Source organism: Petromyzon marinus, chromosome 70, assembly GCF_048934315.1.
Source record: "Petromyzon marinus isolate PM22_M1 ecotype Great Lakes invasive population chromosome 70, UKy_Petmar_22M1.pri1.0, whole genome shotgun sequence".
Taxonomy (NCBI): domain Eukaryota; kingdom Metazoa; phylum Chordata; class Hyperoartia; order Petromyzontiformes; family Petromyzontidae; genus Petromyzon; species Petromyzon marinus.
In genome coordinates, this window is record NC_133736.1 from 4,727,366 (window position 1) to 4,744,814 (window position 17,449).

The 17,449-nt window shown below is 51.5% G+C and overlaps 1 protein-coding gene across 3 annotated transcripts in view; it reads right to left on the minus strand.

Annotated features, from left to right (window-relative positions):
* Positions 1–17,449, minus strand: part of LOC116957174 (beta-arrestin-1-like) — a 98,528-nt gene that overhangs the window by 80,169 nt on the left and 910 nt on the right. For all 3 annotated transcript variants that reach the window (XM_032979172.2, XM_032979174.2, XM_032979171.2), the window contains one exon: positions 10,197–10,264. In XM_032979172.2, coding sequence (XP_032835063.2) covers positions 10,197–10,219 — 23 coding nt within the window. In that variant the 5' untranslated portion in view covers positions 10,220–10,264. The remainder of the gene's footprint in view (positions 1–10,196; positions 10,265–17,449) is intronic.

Genomic DNA, 17,449 nt, shown 5'->3' on the forward strand with positions numbered 1-17,449 from the left:
GTGTCAGTGAGTGTGTCAGCAAGTGTGTCAGTGTTTTACTGTATCAGTGAGTGTAGCGAGTGTCAGTGTCGGAGTGTGTCAGCGAGTGTGTCAGTGTCTGAGTGTCGGTGAGTGTCAGCGAGTGTGTCAGTTTCTGAGTGTGTCAGCGAGTGTCAGCGAGTGTGTCAGCGTGTGTGTCAGCGAGTGTGTCAGTTTGAGTGCGTCGGCAAGTGTGTCAATGTCTGAGTGTGTCAGCGAGTGTGTCAACGTCTGAGTGTGTCAGCGTGTGTGTCAGTTTGAGTGTGTCAGCGAGCGTGTCAACGTCTGAGTGTGTCGGCGGGTGTGTCAGAGCGTGTCAGCGTGTGTGTCAGTTTGAGTGTGTCAGCGAGCGTGTCAACGTCTGAGTGTGTCGGCGAGTGTGTCAGAGCGTGTCAGCGAGTGTGTCAGCGTCTGAATGTGTCGGCGAGTGTGTCAGAGTGTATCAGCGAGTGTGTCAACGTCAGAGTATATCAGCGAGCGTGTCAGCGTCTGAGTGTGTCGGCGGGTGTGTCAGAGCGTGTCAGCGAGTGTGTCAGCGTCTGAATGTGTCGGCGAGTGTGTCAGAGTGTATCAGCGAGTGTGTCAACGTCAGAGTATATCAGCGAGCGTGTCAGCGTCTGAGTGTGTCGGCGGGTGTGTCAGAGCGTGTCAGCGAGTGTGTCGGCGTCTGAGTGTGTCGGCGTCTGAGTGTGTCGGCGTCTGAGTGTGTCGGCGTCTGAGTGCGTCAGCTCACGCGCGGTTGCTCTGACGGATTCACGGGTTATCATATCGCAGGAGCGTGGGGGGCGTTGGCAGTGGCGGCTTGAGGAGGCATTCATCCAGCAGTGGATTGATTATTTAAGATTAATTCGCGGCTGTGAATGCGCGCTCGTGATGACGATAAGCCGCCACACACCCAGTTGATGGGCAGGGTCATCACGAATGACAGCTGATTTAATAGCTGACTTAATAGCTCAGCGTGGCCTTTCATGCCGTGTCAACACGTACGGTTCACCCCGTATTATTGTGCAGGGGAAATGCGAGTTTTCAGGTCCACACGGCGTACAGCCGTTTCAATACGGGCACAAATAAAATAACGTGTGTCGTGTCTGTCTGTTTGCGTTTCTCTCGCTTGTGATGGGACTTTGTGGGAAGATCGTTGAGATTTATAAGGGGCATGGGGTGACCAATAAGGTCAGAATTGGTCCGTAATAAGGCAGGGCACTGATAAGGGGTTCACAGAGTAGTGTATAGTGTAGTGTATAGTGTAGTGTACAGTAGTGTAGTGTATAGTAGTGTAGTGTATAGTAGTGTAGTGTATAGTAGTGTAGTGTATAGTAGTGTAGTGTATAGTAGTGTAGTGTACAGTAGTGTATAGTAGTGTATAGTGTAGTGTATAGTGTAGTGTATAGTGTAGTGTATAGTGTAGTGTATAGTGTCGTGTATAGTAGTGTAGTGTATAGTGTAGTGTATAGTAGTGTAGTGTATAGTAGTGTAGTGTACAGTAGTGTAGTGTATAGTGTAGTGTATAGTAGTGTAGTGTATAGTAGTGTAGTGTACAGTAGTGTAGTGTATAGTAGTGTATAGTAGTGTAGTGTATAGTGTAGTGTATAGTAGTATAGTGTATAGTGTAGTGTATAGTGTAGTGTATAGTGTCGTGTATAGTAGTGTCGTGTATAGTAGTGTAGTGTATAGTGTAGTGTATAGTGTAGTGTATAGTAGTGTAGTGTATAGTAGTGTAGTGTATAGTGTAGTGTATAGTGTAGTGTATAGTGTAGTGTATAGTATAGTGTATAGTAGTGTAGTGTATAGTGTCGTGTATAGTAGTGTAGTGTATAGTGTAGTGTATAGTGTAGTGTATAGTATAGTGTATAGTAGTGTAGTGTATAGTGTCGTGTATAGCAGTGTAGTGTATAGTGTAGTGTATAGTGTCGGGTATAGTAGTGTCGGGTATAGTAGTGTCGTGTATAGTAGTGTAGTGTATAGTAGTGTAGTGTATAGTAGTGTAGTGTATAGTAGTGTAGTGTATAGTGTAGTGTATAGTAGTGTAGTGTATAGTGTCGGGTATAGTAGTGTCGTGTATTGTAGTGTATAGTGTAGTGTATAGTGTAGTGTATAGTGTCGCTCGGCAGTACAAAGCGTACTACACGTCCACTGCTCGTATTTGCAAGACCCTCGCTCGTTCATCAAATTAATATTCATTTACACATTTCTGCCCGTCTTGCAAAACACTCGCAGGCCAAGCTACTCGCAATCCACAAGGTTTCACCGTACTTTGAACTTCTATCGTGATTTTGGAAAACTGCTGTTGTAACGTTCTTACCCCGTGCCCACTACTAAGACCATCAGGTGATCAAGAGCTTCATAGCTCATCGGATTCCTCCGGTGTCAACACTCGGGCAACGGTGGCGGGATGTTAATGACCTTGCCTGCTATGCACGCCCCCGTTGAAAGAAAAAAAAAACCACAAGAGCTTTTTAAAGCTCATCGCATTCCTCCTGCAGTCTACAGAAATATTCTGACTGTGTCTTTGAGTGACGTCGCCTCCCTATGTTGAGGCTCATCTGTGATGGCCTGGTGGTCGCGTCCCAACAATAGCCGCACAGCAGCTCGGCGGGGCCTTACACCGGGTAAAATTAAAAGACATTCTCAAGGGGAGGGAGGAGCTGGCGGTAGGAACGTTGTTGGGTTGCTCGGTCAATGGCCAGAGTCAACAACGGCGGCACCACCACGTGGTGTGTTCAGCACAGTATGCCCGACTGTGAGGTGAAACGTTGAGTTTTATAAGGGGGGCACCACGGGGTGACCAGGCCCTCCCCACCCAGCCCCACCCCTCCCACCCCCTACCCAGCCCCACCCAGCCCCTCCCCACCCAGCCCCACCCTCCCCTCCCCACCCAGCCCCACCCTCCCCACCCTCCCCACCCAGCCCCTCCCCACTTAGCCCCTCCCCACCCTCCCTCCCCACCCAGCCCCACCCTCCCCACCCTCCCTCCCCACCCAGCCCCACCCCTCCCATTTTTGGATGCACGACGGACGGACACAATAATCCCCCGTGGGCTGGTGGTGTAACCAGGAGGTTCCTACCGGTAATACTTTATAGTTTTAAAACAACAACAACACCAACAAAATAAGTGAATACCTCAGCGGGCTTTGCCTGATAGGAATGGGATGGTTGAGTTGTACATATATTTTTTTACTTGTGCTTGGGTGATTTGTTTAGCTCTAGTGTACTTGGCGCTGCTGTCGTGTGGTTTGTATTGTGCTTGTTGTGGTAGCGTTCTTAACCCAGTTGCCCCTAACTGGACATCGGTGAGCAAAGAACTTTAAGAGCTCATCGGATTGCGTCTCCAGTTCGAAATAAAAATGCTGATTCTGAATGCAAATCCTTGAAGTGGCTCGGGTTTAACCGAAGTTGGCACTGCTTAGAATCCTGGCTTTAAAAAAAAAAACCAGGTCACAGCCGACTGTCGTGACGCGGGAATTGAACTCGGCCCGTCGGGGTTCGTAGCGCAGCGAGCACCTACGAAGGCCGGCACGGCAAACGAGGGCATGGGTGGCCAGCACCACGCCCAATACACTCGCACACTAACACACGCTCGCTCAGCCTGTGAATGTACCATTACCCACCGCACACACAAAGATCCCCCCCCCCCAATCTGTTGGGGCAAGTGCTGTTAGCGAGTAGCAGCACCTATGAAGGCCGGCACGGCACACGAGGGGGTGGGTGGCCAGCAACCACGCCCGACACACTCACATACACTCAGCCTGTCAATGTACCATTATGCACCACACACAAAGACAAAGATCCCCCGTGTAGCCTCAACAGACTGTTGGGGAAAGTGCTGTTAGCGAGTAGCACCAATGAAGGCCTGGAACGGCACACGAGGGGGTGGGTGGCCAGCATCACGCCCCGCCGCCTTTGTCTCCCCAGTGGCGATGTTTTTTACGCACCGCACCGAGTTACTCATTTGAGGCTGTGTCTCACACACACACGGACACACCAGCACATCACACGCACGGGAAATGGACAATGGCTTTCCTGCAGAGGGCGTGATGCTGATGATGACGACAATGATGGTGTGGGGGAGTGGTGGTGAAGGTGGGGAGTTTGCAACAACAACAAAAAACCCCCAAGCCACACCACTTAAGAGCAGCCACCGCCCAGCCAGACGCACCAGCAGTGTGGACAGTAGCCAAACAAGGGGACCGAGATGGGTCCACTTAAGTGGTGCCCAGGGAGGTGTTGACTACCTCACCTGCTGTGCATTTGGAGTTTGCACGTCTCTCTCTTATCATCATCATCATCACGGTGGCTAGGAGATGTTGACTACCTCGCCTGATATACAGGAGGTCGTGGGTTCGATCCCGAGCCTGACGATGCCTGCTGTGCATTTGGAGTTTGCGCGTCTCTCTCTTATCATCATCATCACGGTGGCTAGGAGATGTTGACTACCTCGCCTGGCATGCAGGAGGTCGTGGGTTCGAGCCCGACCCCCTGACGCCTACTGTATATTTGGAGTTTGCATGTCTCTCTCTCTCTCATCATCATCACGGTGGCTAGGAGATGTTGACTACCTCGCCTGGCATGCAGGAGGTCGTGGGTTCGATCCCTACCCCCTGACGCCTACTGTATATTTGGAGTTTGCATGTCTCTCTCTCTCTCATCATCATCACGGTGGCTAGGAGATGTTGATACCTCGCCTGGCATGCAGGAGGTCGTGGGTTCGATCCCGACCTTGACGCCTGCTGCTGCTGTATATTTGGAGTTTGCGTGTCTCTCTCATCATCATCACGGTGGCTAGGAGATGTTGACTACCTCGCCTGGCATGCATGAGGTCGTGGGTTCGATCCCTACCCCCTGACGCCTACTGTATATTTGGAGTTTGCATGTCTCTCTCTCATCATAATCATCACGGTAGCTAGGAGATGTTGACTACCTCGCCTGGCATGCAGGAGGTCGTGGGTTCGATCCCGACCCCCTGACGCCTACTGTACATTTGGAGTCTGCGTGTCTCTCTCTCTCATCATCATCATCATCACGGTAGCTAGGAGATGTTGACTACCTCGCCTGGCATGCAGGAGGTCGTGGTTTCGATCCCGAGCCTGACGACGCCTGCTGCTGCTGCTGTATATTTGGAGTTTGCGCGTGTCTCTCTCATCATCATCATCATCACCACGGTGGCTAGGAGATGTTGACTACCTCGCCTAGGAGATGAGTCTTAGCTACAACATCGCAGCTCAGTGGGGCCTTACACCTGGTAATAACAAAACAAAAAAATATAGTTCAAAGCGTTTAAAACTGACGAGTTAACGACGCGCGTAACCAGACACCCGCGCGCACACAACGACGCAACATCTGCAACTATTACACCGTGCTGAGGATGCTCGCTTCATGTCTCGATATCCGCGTGTTTGCGTTTACATGTGGGGAGTGGTGGCGCGGCGGTTAGCGCCACGCCGCGCTACGACACCGGGCAGAGGCCCGGGCTCGATTCCCCCTCACGGCCGACACCGGTGACAATTACCTGAACCGGTCCTGGGCCTGCCCTAGGTCGGCTCAGCCTCAAGTGAGTACCCCGGTGCGATGCGTGGTTGCTGCCCACCAACTCCCTCGTGTGCCGTAGCGGCCTTCATCGGTGCTGCTCGCGAGCAGCACTCGACCCCAAGAGTCTTCGTGCAGGCCCAGGACACGGTGGTGGGACGATGAGGCTCGGCTGGGAATGCCTGGGAATTCCCCAGGAAGACCTAGAGTCCGTGTATATAGCGGTGTATCATGTATAGTAGCGCCGTGTATAGTGGCGTACAGTAGTGCAGTGCATAGTAGTGTAATGTATAGTAGTGCAGTGTATAGTAATGTAGCGTGATGAGTCCATGGGTCTCTGTGTGATGAGTCTATGGGTTTCAGTGTGTTGAGTCTATGGGTCTATGTGTGATGAGTCTATGGGTTTCAGTATAATGATTCTATGGGTCTCTGTGTGATGAGCCTATGGGTCTATGTGTGACGAGTCTATGGGTTGCAGTGTGATGAGTCTATGGGTCTCTGTGTGATGAGCCCATGGGTCTATGTGTGACGAGTCTATGGGTCTCTGTGTGATGAGTCTATGGGTCTCAGTATAATGAGTCTATGGGTCTCTGTGTGATGAGTCTGTGGGTCTCTGTGTGATGAGTCTATGGGTCTCTGTGTGATGAGTCTATGGGTCTCTGTGTGATGAGTCTATGGATCTCTGTGTGTGAGTCTATGGGTCTCTGTGTGTGAGTCTATGGGTCTATGTGTGACGAGTCTATGGTTTTCAGTGGCTTCCTAATATCGGAATGGAGAGCGTTCCAGACGGCCGCAGAAGAGCATCTTGAAAGCGCCGGACCGGTTCTGGCGCTTTACCCGCAGGAAAAAAATCATCGTCTTATTTTTTTTCCAGAGCGTCTTGCGACGATGACGACGACGACGACGACGATGATAATAAAACAATCTCAACTTGTCTACCTGAAGAGGCTGGTTGTGGTTGCCGCTGTTATCGTCGTAACTGCGGGCGAACCGTCACGGCTACTCGAAATGTAAACGTCTCTGCGGGTTTAACTCTCCAACACAGAACAACCGGTTGGTGCTCAACTAGCAACTAATTGGCCGTGTCGGGTGGTGGCGGGTTTAACGACGCAACATTTACATATTTGCGTGATCTAACCAAAAACAAAAAAAACAATTACGGACAACATTGATCATAAAAGCCTCCTACTACTACGTGTTAAACATATTCTTAGCTCTTTCGGTAAAGTCGCGTTGAAGGGAAACGGTAAAATAATAAAATATATTTCGATTTAAAGCTTTCGTGACTGCAATGATTCATCTTCTTTGGTTCTTTCGGTAAAGTCACGTAGAATGAGAATAAAATAATAAATTGATATTATTGTGTTATTTTATTTTATCAATTTATTATTTTATTCTCATTCTACGTGACTTTACCGAAAGAACCAAAGAAAATAAAATATATATTTATTACTGCAGTCACGAAAGCTTTAAATTTAAAACGTGTTAAACATGTTGCAATTAAACACAGAGACCCGTAGACTCGTACATATCCACAAGGCTCGCACAGAGACCCAACGTCTCGCGGACAGACTCAAAGACTCGCACAGAGACTCATAGATTCACACATATCCCACAAGATTCACACAGAGACCCAACGTCTCACACGGAGACCCAACGTCTCGCGGACAGACTCAAAGACTCGCACAGAGACTCATAGATTCACACATATCCCACAAGATTCACACAGAGACCCACAGACTCGCACGGAGACCCAACGTCTCACACACAGAGGCTCATTAGATGTGCACGGAAACTCATACGGCCCGAGTTGCGATTAAACCGGGTTCCCTCATGCAGAGTTGATGGTCTCAACCTGGGTCACCAATGACATGCACCGACACGCAGGTGCACGTAGAGACCCATATGTTCACACATATCCACAAGACTCACACAGAGACCCATAGTCTCACACAAGAGACCCATAGTCTCACACGCAGAGGACTCGTTACATACACACGAAGGCTCAGCGAGTTTCCGAATCAGAATAACATTCTGACGTGTGAGGGTTAACACTCCATCCCACACAGACAGAACTAGTGAAGTCCACAACTGACGTGCCACCTTCTCCTGGCAGTGCCAGGGGGGTACAGCTCCTCATTGCCACCCACCCATGGGTAGAATGGAGTCAGATGGAACAAATGGAGATTAGTCCACACACTCTGCTGCTGTGCCACCTTCTCCTGGCAGAGCCAGGGGGTACAGCTTTTCCTTGACACCCACCCATGGGTAGAAAGAAGTCAGATGGAACAAATGGAGATTAGTCCACACACTCTGCTGCTGTGCCACCTCCTCCTGGCAGAGCCAGGGGGTACAGCTCCTCATTGCCACCCACCCATGGGTAGAAAGGAGTCAGATGGAACAAATGGAGATTAGTCCACACACTCTGCTGCTGTACCATCTTCTCCTGGCAGAGCCAGGGGGTACAGCTTCTCCTTGACACCCACCCATGGGTAGAAAGGAGTCAGATTGAACAAATGGAGATTAGTCCACACACCCTGCTGCTGTACCACCTCCTGGCAGAGCCAAGGAATACAGCTTCTCCTTGACACCAACCCACGGGTAGAACGGGAGTGAGATGGAACAGATGGAGATTAGTCCACACACTCTGCAGTACCGCCCTCTACCTGGCATAGCCAGGGGTACGGGCGCCTCCGTGACACCCACCCACGGGTAGAACGGGAGTGAGATGGAACAGATGGAGATTAGTCCACCCACTCTGCAGTACCGCCCTCTACCTAGCAGAGCCAGGGGTACGGGCGCCTCCGTGACACCCACCCACGGGTAGAACGGGAGTGAGATGGAACAGATGGAGATTAGTCCACACACTCTGCTGCTGCAGGAGGAGTGAGATGGAACAGATGGAGATTAGTCCACTCTGCTGTAGAACGGGAGTGAGATGGAACCGATGGAGATTAGTCCACACACCCTGCAGTACCGCCCTCTACCTGGCAGAGCCAGGGGTACGGGCGCCTCCGTGACACCCACCCACGGGTAGAACGGGAGTGAGATGGAACAGATGGAGATTAGTCAACACACTCTGCTGTAGGAAGGAGTGAGATGGAACAGATGGAGATTAGTCCACACACTCTGCAGTAGGAAGGAGTGAGATGGAACAGATGGAGATTAGTCCACACACTCTGCTGTAGGAGGGAATGAGATGGAACAGATGGAGATTGGTCCACGCACTCTGCAGTAGGAAGGAGTGAGATGGAACAGATGGAGATTAGTCCACACACCCTGCAGTAGGAAGGAGATGGAACAGATGGAGATTAGTCCACACACTCTGCTGTAGAACGGGAGTGAGATGGAACCGATGGAGATTAGTCCACACACCCTGCAGTATCGCCCTCTACCAGGCAGAGCCAGGGGTACGGGCGCCTCCTTGGCGCCCACAGAAAGTTTTTTGCCCCGTCCGTGCGGTTATCCACCAACCCTGGCTGCCTCAACAGCGCTGGGGATTCTAGGCAGCCGTGTGCATCGTGGCCATCACGGGCGCATTTATAACCCCGAGAATACGGCGATGCGGTACTCCCTCGCCAATCACGAACTCGGCTATCCGCCGATCGCATTCCGGAACTCTATACGACTACTGCAGCGAGAGAGCGAGAGATGGCAAAGTGATGAGAGATGAAGGGATGAGAGATAAAGTGATGAGAGATGAAGTGATGATGAGAGATGAAGTGATGATGAGAGATAATGTGATGAGAGATAATGTGATGAGAGATTAAGTGATGAGAGATTAAGTGATGAGAGATGAAGTGATGATGAGAGATAATGTGATGAGGCATAAAGTGATGATGAGAGATGAAGTGATGATGAGAGATGAAGTGATGATGAGAGATAAAGTGATGAGAGATGAAGGGATGAGAGATAAAGTGATGATGGGAGATGAAGTGATGATGAGAGATAATGTGATGAGAGATTAAGTGATGAGAGATTAAGTGATGAGAGATTAAGAAATGAGAGATGAAGTGATGAGAGATGAAGTGATGATGAGAGATTAAGTGATGAGAGATTAAGTGATGAGAGATAAAGTGATGAGAGATAATGTGATGAGAGATTAAGTGATGAGAGATTAAGTGATGATGGGAGATGAAGTGATGATGAGAGATGAATTGATGAGAGATTAAGTGATGAGAGATAAAGTGATGAGAGATTAATTGATGAGAGATTAAGTGATGAGAGATAAAGTGATGATGAGAGATAATATGATGAGAGAAAGTGACAATGCGTAGCATCTCCATGCGGAGTGACATCACCTGTTCATGATTATTAATGACGGGGGGGCGGGTGGGGGGTGGTCGATGTGGAGTGACGTCACGCGCGTTACACACGAACATTCTCGGCTCATTATTATAGTAATACATTTCCGCTGTGCCATCATCGCAATTGTCAACGTATTTAGAGGCCTATTCACGTTTTTCACTTCAGCTCATCCATTGCAAAGACAGGGCCTTTCGCGGGCCAAACAGCGTCACGGGCGAAAATGCGCCCTTCACTAGCACCCTCCGGAGGGAACGTATCCCCTCATCGCGAAAAACGAGAGACAGAGTGGCAGCGGTTGGGGGTCAGGGGGGAAGGAAACGTCTCGAGTATCAACGTCCGCCACTCACCGGGTTCCGGACTTGTCTCCCATGACGGGGGACGTTTGAAGCAGTGCCGCGTCACCTTTCCAAGCCTCCTGCGAACAACAACGACGACAACACGGCCGCGCCGATTAACTTCCTCGTGCCCATTAGCTCCCTGCGGTGGGGGTGGAGGGGTGTTGGTTGAAGGGGGTGGTGGTAGGGGGGGGGGAGGAAATGTTGGCTTAGGGAAAGTGCCGAGGTAGAAAGGGCCCGGGCTGCAGGTAATGCACGTTGAACTATGGAGGAGGCTCGTGAAGGACGCCGCTACCGGTCAGTTGGACGTTCCGAGATTTTTCGTTGCGACGTTCCGGCTGTGATGGGGAGGGGGGTGACGGTGGGAGTTTGTGGAGGTGGAATGATGCCGGCACGGCGGAGGTGTGGAGCTGCAGTGGACTTGTCAATGGACTGGTACCGGCGGTGACAAGATCGGGCCTCTCTGTGGAGGAGGAGGCTCGTGAAGGACGCCGCTACTGGGCCAGTTGGGGGCGGTCGCCCTCCGGCAACAGCGGAGGGCGGTGATGCGACGCTCACAACAACGAGCGGAGCCCCGGTGCGGCTAAAACGCAGCGAGTTGGCACAGTAGGGGGGGGGGGGGGGCACAGGTGGTGCATCTTGCAAGCCATCTCAGCCGGCCAACCCATGCAACCCGATGGGTCTGTCCCGTGATCTCCTGCCAGCAGCGAGCCTTCGACACTTCATGTTGCAGCCTCAAAGTGCAGCTGGCCTGGCAAAAGGCACAGTGGTGACGTCACCGTCACATAGCGACGAATGGCGTGTATTGGTATTATTATTATTGTTGTATTGTTAAACATCATTCGCAGGGTACGTAGCCAACCGTGCTCATCAGAGGTGCGGCGGAAGGACAGCAAACGTAGCCAGCCGCGCACTTAGCGGGAAACGTAACGTCACTCAAACCTATTGCACAACGGCGATTCATCGTCCAAGGCGGGTATTCGACGTGTTCCTCAATAGTGCCGTGTAAAGCGAGGAATCACTCCGCACAACTTACGGGGTATTAGTCAGTTGCGACAAACGGGCTAAATATATATATATTTTTGTATTTAAAGCTTTCTTGACTGCAGGGATTCATATTCTTGGTTCTTTCGGTAAAGTCACCACCACGTAGAAGGGAAACAATAAAATAATACAAAAATAAAACATAATAAAATTCTCACGACGTTTCGACTGCAACACAAGAAGCAATCATCGTCAGGTGTGAAAACCACAGCAAGAAATATTGAAAAAAGTGGCGGGTTTTTTTAACGTTAGTACTACGGAGAGCGATTTGGCAGTTTGTTCAGATGGACGAGTCCATCTATGTTCGGAAAAGAGGAGGGGGGAGACGAAAATAATGGATGCGGTCTGAAAGCCACCGTAAGCGTGAACAATCAATTAAGACCCGAAATGGTTTATCAAATCCTTCCAATGATTGCTGCTAAGCCAGAATCCATCTTCTCGGTTGCAATCGCCTCCGTGTTTGTGTATGTGGATAGCCTCCTGAACGAATCTTTCATGGTAGCCAGATGGCTACGTGACTTTACCGAAAGAACCAAGACTATACATTTTTTGTTTTACCAAGTAAGGCCCCACTGAGCTACGAAGCGCTTTTTCAGAAGTGACCACCCGGCCGCCACTGATAGGTCAACGAAGTGGCTTAGCATCATCACGTGAACATCTATAGCAGCAGCCAAATTACTCTAAAACGCGTGACGTTGACTCTAAATGCCGAGGGAAAAAAACCAGAGGACCCGGCGAAAAATCCACGCGAACGTGGGGAGAGGGAGACGCAAACTCCGAATTTACAGCAAGCGTCAGGGTCGGGATTGAACCCACGGCCTCCCGTATACCAGGCGAGGTAGTTAACATCTCCTAGCCACTATGATGATGATGATGATGCGAGAGAGACACGCAAACTCCAAATATACAGCAGCAGGCATCGTCAGGGTCGGGATCGAATTCCGCGACCTCCTGTATACCAGACGAAGTAGTTAACAGATCTCACCACCGTGGCGCCCAGCAAAACCGATGCCAACTTAAACCGCGCCTTGGCACTGTGAAATCGGCCTGCGGTCATCCCATGGCGGGACAAGGAGCCTAGAGGTGACCACGTCGGCGCGTGCCGGATCACTCCGCGCGGACACCCCAGAGTTTCCACACCACTCAGAAACCGCGCGGACACCCCAGAGTTTCCACACCACTCAGAAACCGCGCAGTTCTAGAAAGAGGTCCGTCATCGGCCGCTCACAAAGCGCATCGTGGCAACAGCGACGTTCCGCGTTATTGTCTCAGTGCAAGCAAAATCTATTGTCGTATCGCACTTCCATGCTCCCATGTCTACGCTCTCCCAAAACTCAGATCTGTACGAGTCTATGGGTCTCTGTGTGATGAGTCTATGGGTCTCTGTGTGATGAGTCTATGAGTCTCTGTGTGATGAGTCTATGGGTGTCTGCGTGATGAGTCTATGGGTCTCTGTGTGATGAGTCTATGGGTGTCTGCGTGATGAGTCTATGGGTCTCTGTGTGATGAGTCTATGGGTGTCTGCGTGATGAGTCTATGGTTCTCTGTGTGATGAGTCTATGGGTCTCTGTGTGATGAGTCTATGGGTGTCTGCGTGATGAGTCTATTAGTCTGCGTGATGAGTCTATTGGTCTGTGCGATGAGTCTATGGGTCTCTGTGTGATGAGTCTATGGGTGTCTGCGTGATGAGTCTATTAGTCTGCGCGATGAGTCTATTGGTCTGCGCGATGAGTCTATGGGTCTCTGTGTGATGAGTCTATGGGTCTCTGTGTGATGAGTCTATGGGTGTCTGCGTGATGAGTCTATCAGTCTGCGCGATGAGTCTATCGGTCTGCGCGATGAGTCTATTAGTCTGCGCGACGAAGTCTAGGGGGGTCTCTGTGCGAGCCACCGGTGACCCGGCTGATACCACCAACTGGACGCGCGAGACAACCCGGTGTGTAATCGCTGCGGGGTTGGGGAGGAAGGCCGACGTCCGACGCTGGTTAGCCCGGATCTCGGCGGTGCCGGCTTAGGCGCCTCTTACCTTTGCGCCACCTTTACCCAAGTCTCTTGGCGCGCGATGCCATCTCCACCATTCCTGGCCTGCCCCCCCCCCGCCCTACGTTTTGCAACAATCTACACTTTCTCCGTGAAGGATCAAGAGCATTTCCGCGAGTGCAGTAAAACCTTGGATGTTAACTGCCTCGCCTGTTTTGCAAGACGAGCTAAACATTTTTTTTTTTTAAATATTAATTTGATAAACCAGCGAGGGTCTTGCAACACGAGCAACGTAACGTGTAACACGCTTTGCCTCGCCGAGCGTCACGTGATCACAACTGATATGCGAGTGCTTCGATGTGCGAGTGCTTTGGATTACAAACACGTTTCCGGAACGAATTATGCTCGCGATCCCAAGGTTTTACTGACGACGATTCGCGATAATTTATGACCATTTGGTCTTCACGCTGGGAATTGACAAAAGAGGCCAGCACCTACCACCCAAACCACCTCCCCATGGCTGCGTCAGTCACGGCGGTCGGTTGACCATACTTCACCGCGCTCGGCAGCGCCGATTGGTGAAGCTCATCAACAATTATTATAAACTAAAACTAATACATAATGATACTCATATTTATTTTTCACGTCGCCAGGACAAGGCACCCCGCTGAGCAGTGTGGCTCCACCCTTCTGTGAGCAGCGACCCGGCCGTGAGCGACAGCTCAACGAAGCGCCTCATCGCGCGGAAAATTTACGGCGGACGAATACTCTCTCTGAGCGACGTGACGTCGATTCTAAATGCGGAGGGGGAAAAAAAAAATATACGGAGGAACCCGGAGAAAAAAGTCAAGCGACCACCACGGGGAGAGAGAGAGAGACAGAGACACGCAAACTCAAAATATACAGCAGCAGGCGTCGTCAGGGTCGGGATCGAACACACGACCTCCTGCATACCAGGCGAGGTAGTTAACATCTAGCCACTGCGATGATGATGAGAGACACGCAAACTCAAAATATACAGCAGGCGTCGTCAGGGTCGGGATCGAACACACGACCTCCTGCATACCAGGCGAGGTAGTTAACATCTGGCCACTGCGATGATGATGAGAGACACGCAAACTCAAAATATACAGCAGGCGTCGTCAGGGTCGGGATCGAACCCACGACCTTCTGCATACCAGGCGAGGTAGTTAACATCTCCTAGCCACTGCGATGATGATGATGAGAGAGACACGCAAACTCCAAATATACAGCAGGCGTCGTCAGGGTCGGGATCGAACCCACGACCTTCTGCATATCAGGCGAGGTAGTTAACATTTCCTAGACACCGTGATGATGATGAGAGAAACACAAACTCCAAATATACAGCAGGCGTCGTCAGGGTCGGGATCGAACTCACGACCTTCTGCATATCAGGTTAGGTAGTTAACATTTCCTAGACACCGTGATGATGATGAGAGAAACACAAACTCCAATATACAGCAGGCATCGTCAGGGTCGGGATCGAACCCACAACCCCCTGTATACCAGGCGAGGTAGTTAACATTCCCTAGCCACCGTGATGATGATGAGAGAGAGACACGCAAACTCCAAATATAGAGCAGCAGCAGGCGTCGTCAGGGTCGGGATCGAACCCACGACCTTCTGCATATCAGGCGAAGTAGTTAACATTTCCTAGCCAACGTGATGATGAGAGAGAGACACCGCAATCTCCAAATATACAGCAGGCGTCGTCAGGGTCGGGATCGAACTCACGACCTTCTGCATATCAGGCGAGGTAGTTAACATTTCCTAGCCAACGTGATGATGATGAGAGAGAGACACGCAAACTCCAATATACAGCAGGCGTCGTCAGGGTCGGGATCGAACCCACAACCTCCTGTATACCAGGCGAGGTAGTTAACATCTCCCTGGCCACTGTGATGATGATGATGAGAGAGAGACACGCAAACTCCAAATATACAGCAGGCATCGTCAGGGTCGGGATCGAACCCACGACCTTCTGCACACCAGGCGAGGTAGTTAACATCTCCTAGCCACACACCAAGACACCACGGGCCGTCGCCTGCCCGACACGGCCTGCTTCAGTGACCCATCTTAACGCTCGTCAGCGCTGGCAAATGGGCAACAAAAGAGCTTTATAGCTCTTCGGATTCCTCCTGCAGATTCTGACTCTGAAATACCCTCCTCGAAAAAGGAAACTTCTCTCTCCAGCTAATTTACCTTGACACAAAGATCCCCCATGTGGCCTGAACAAGACTGTTGGGGACAAGTGCTGTTAGTGAGTAGCAGCACCTACGAAGGCTACCGGCATGGTGGCACACGAGGGGGGGCGGGTGGCCAGCACCACGCCCGGCCGCCTTTGTCTCCCCAGTGGCGATGTTTGCCACGCGCCGCACCAGGTACTCGCTCGAGGCTGCGGCGAGCTAGCGGAGGCCCAGGGCGCACACACATCACAGATCGCTACGATGTACGTGCAGTATAGAATTTACCTGGGACAGAGAGAACAAACGCAGAGATTCCCCCGCGCCGGGTTGAACAGAGCCTCCGCTGTCCGCCGAACTTCTTTCGCGCCGTACGTAGCTGTACTCTTTGGTTCTATTCGATGTAAAGCTGTGACCGCGCTACATCGGAGGTGCGGGTGGCGTTGGGTCAGAACCAACCACCGCAGCCCGGCCGCCTTTATCTCCCCAGGTGGTGATGATTTGTTTTTTTTTTGTTTGTCGTTTAAATGAGAACATTTCATTTTATCCTGGAGGAATCTGATGAGCTATGAATCCCTTGATCACTTTCACAGATTGCCCAGTGTAAGGCCGATTCGAACGACATAGTGGGGGTGGTGGGGGGGTGGAGAATAAGCGCAGGACCGCCTCAGATATTCGCCACTGATGTTAGCCGTGAGCGGGGGTGGAGGTGGGGGTTGGGGGGGGGAGTAGACTTGGAACTCAAGAGAGGAAGGGAAAGGCGAGGAGGGTTTTCGGAGCGCAGTGCGCTAACCGCTGCACCACCGCTCCCCGCACCACCGTAAACAGAATCCTCTCCGCCCCGTGGCGACGCTGCCGCTTGCTTCCGCTGCTGGGCTGGCAGCGGCGCACAACGACGACGTTTCGGGCAACAGCCCTTCTTAATAGAATAAGCAAAAGGCCTAATTCTAGATTTGAAGCTTTCGTGACTGCAAGGATTCACACTCTTTGGTTTCTTTGGTAAAGTCACGCAGGTTAAAATAAAATAAACAACTCAATTAAATCGCGACGTTTCGGAGGCAACACAAGCTTCCTTCGTCAGGTGCAATAGACACAGCGGAATATCTGTTGATTGGCCGTGTCGGGTGGTGGAGAGGGTTACGACACATTTATAAATAACGCGATCTAACCCAAAAACCCTTATTATGAATAATATTGGTCGCGAAAGCCTACGTGTTAAACAACAGACAACAACAACCGCCACTCGCCACTAAGTGGCGGTGACGTCACCACGACGCCTGTGCCAGGCCACGTGCACCTTGAGGCCATCACGTGAAGTGTCGAACGCCCGCGGGCCAGGAGGTCACGGGGCAGACACAGCAGGTGCCACGGGTCGACTGAGATGACTGGCTGATGCATCACCTGTGCCCCCTACTGTGCCAACCTGCTGCGCTTTAGCCACCCGGCGCTCCGCTCGTTGTTGTGAGCGTCGCTCCTCCGCCCTCCGTTGTTGTTGGAGGGCGACTGCCTCCAACTGCCCAGCAGCGGCGTCCTTCACGAGCCTCCTCCTCCACAGAGGCCGATCTTGACACCGCTGGTACCGGTCATCGGCAAGTCCACTCAGCCTCCACGTCCTCCCGTACCACATCACTCCCATCTCTTCTCTAGCCCGTGCCGCGCCCGCTTAGCCCCCTCAATCCAGCCAAACAAAAGCTGTTTCGGCACGCGGTGGCTGGGCATGCGGCCTTACACGACCCAGCCATCGCAGCCTTGCCCGCCGGAGGAGCTCACCGATGGGACCTTGCCCAGATCTTTCAAGGATTTGTGAGCTCCTCACACACGCATGCCCGCACGCCCGCACGCACACACACGCACGCGCGTTGATGTATACGCAAATGTGCGCTGAACCATCATCCGTCAGCAGCCATGGTCAATCCACCGCTGGACTGAGGGGAGTGTGGTCACCAAATCGGGTTGCGCTGTACCGCAAAGACAAAGGTCCCCCGTGTAGCCTGCAACGAGAATCCATAATCTTTGGTTCTTTCGTTAAAGTCACGT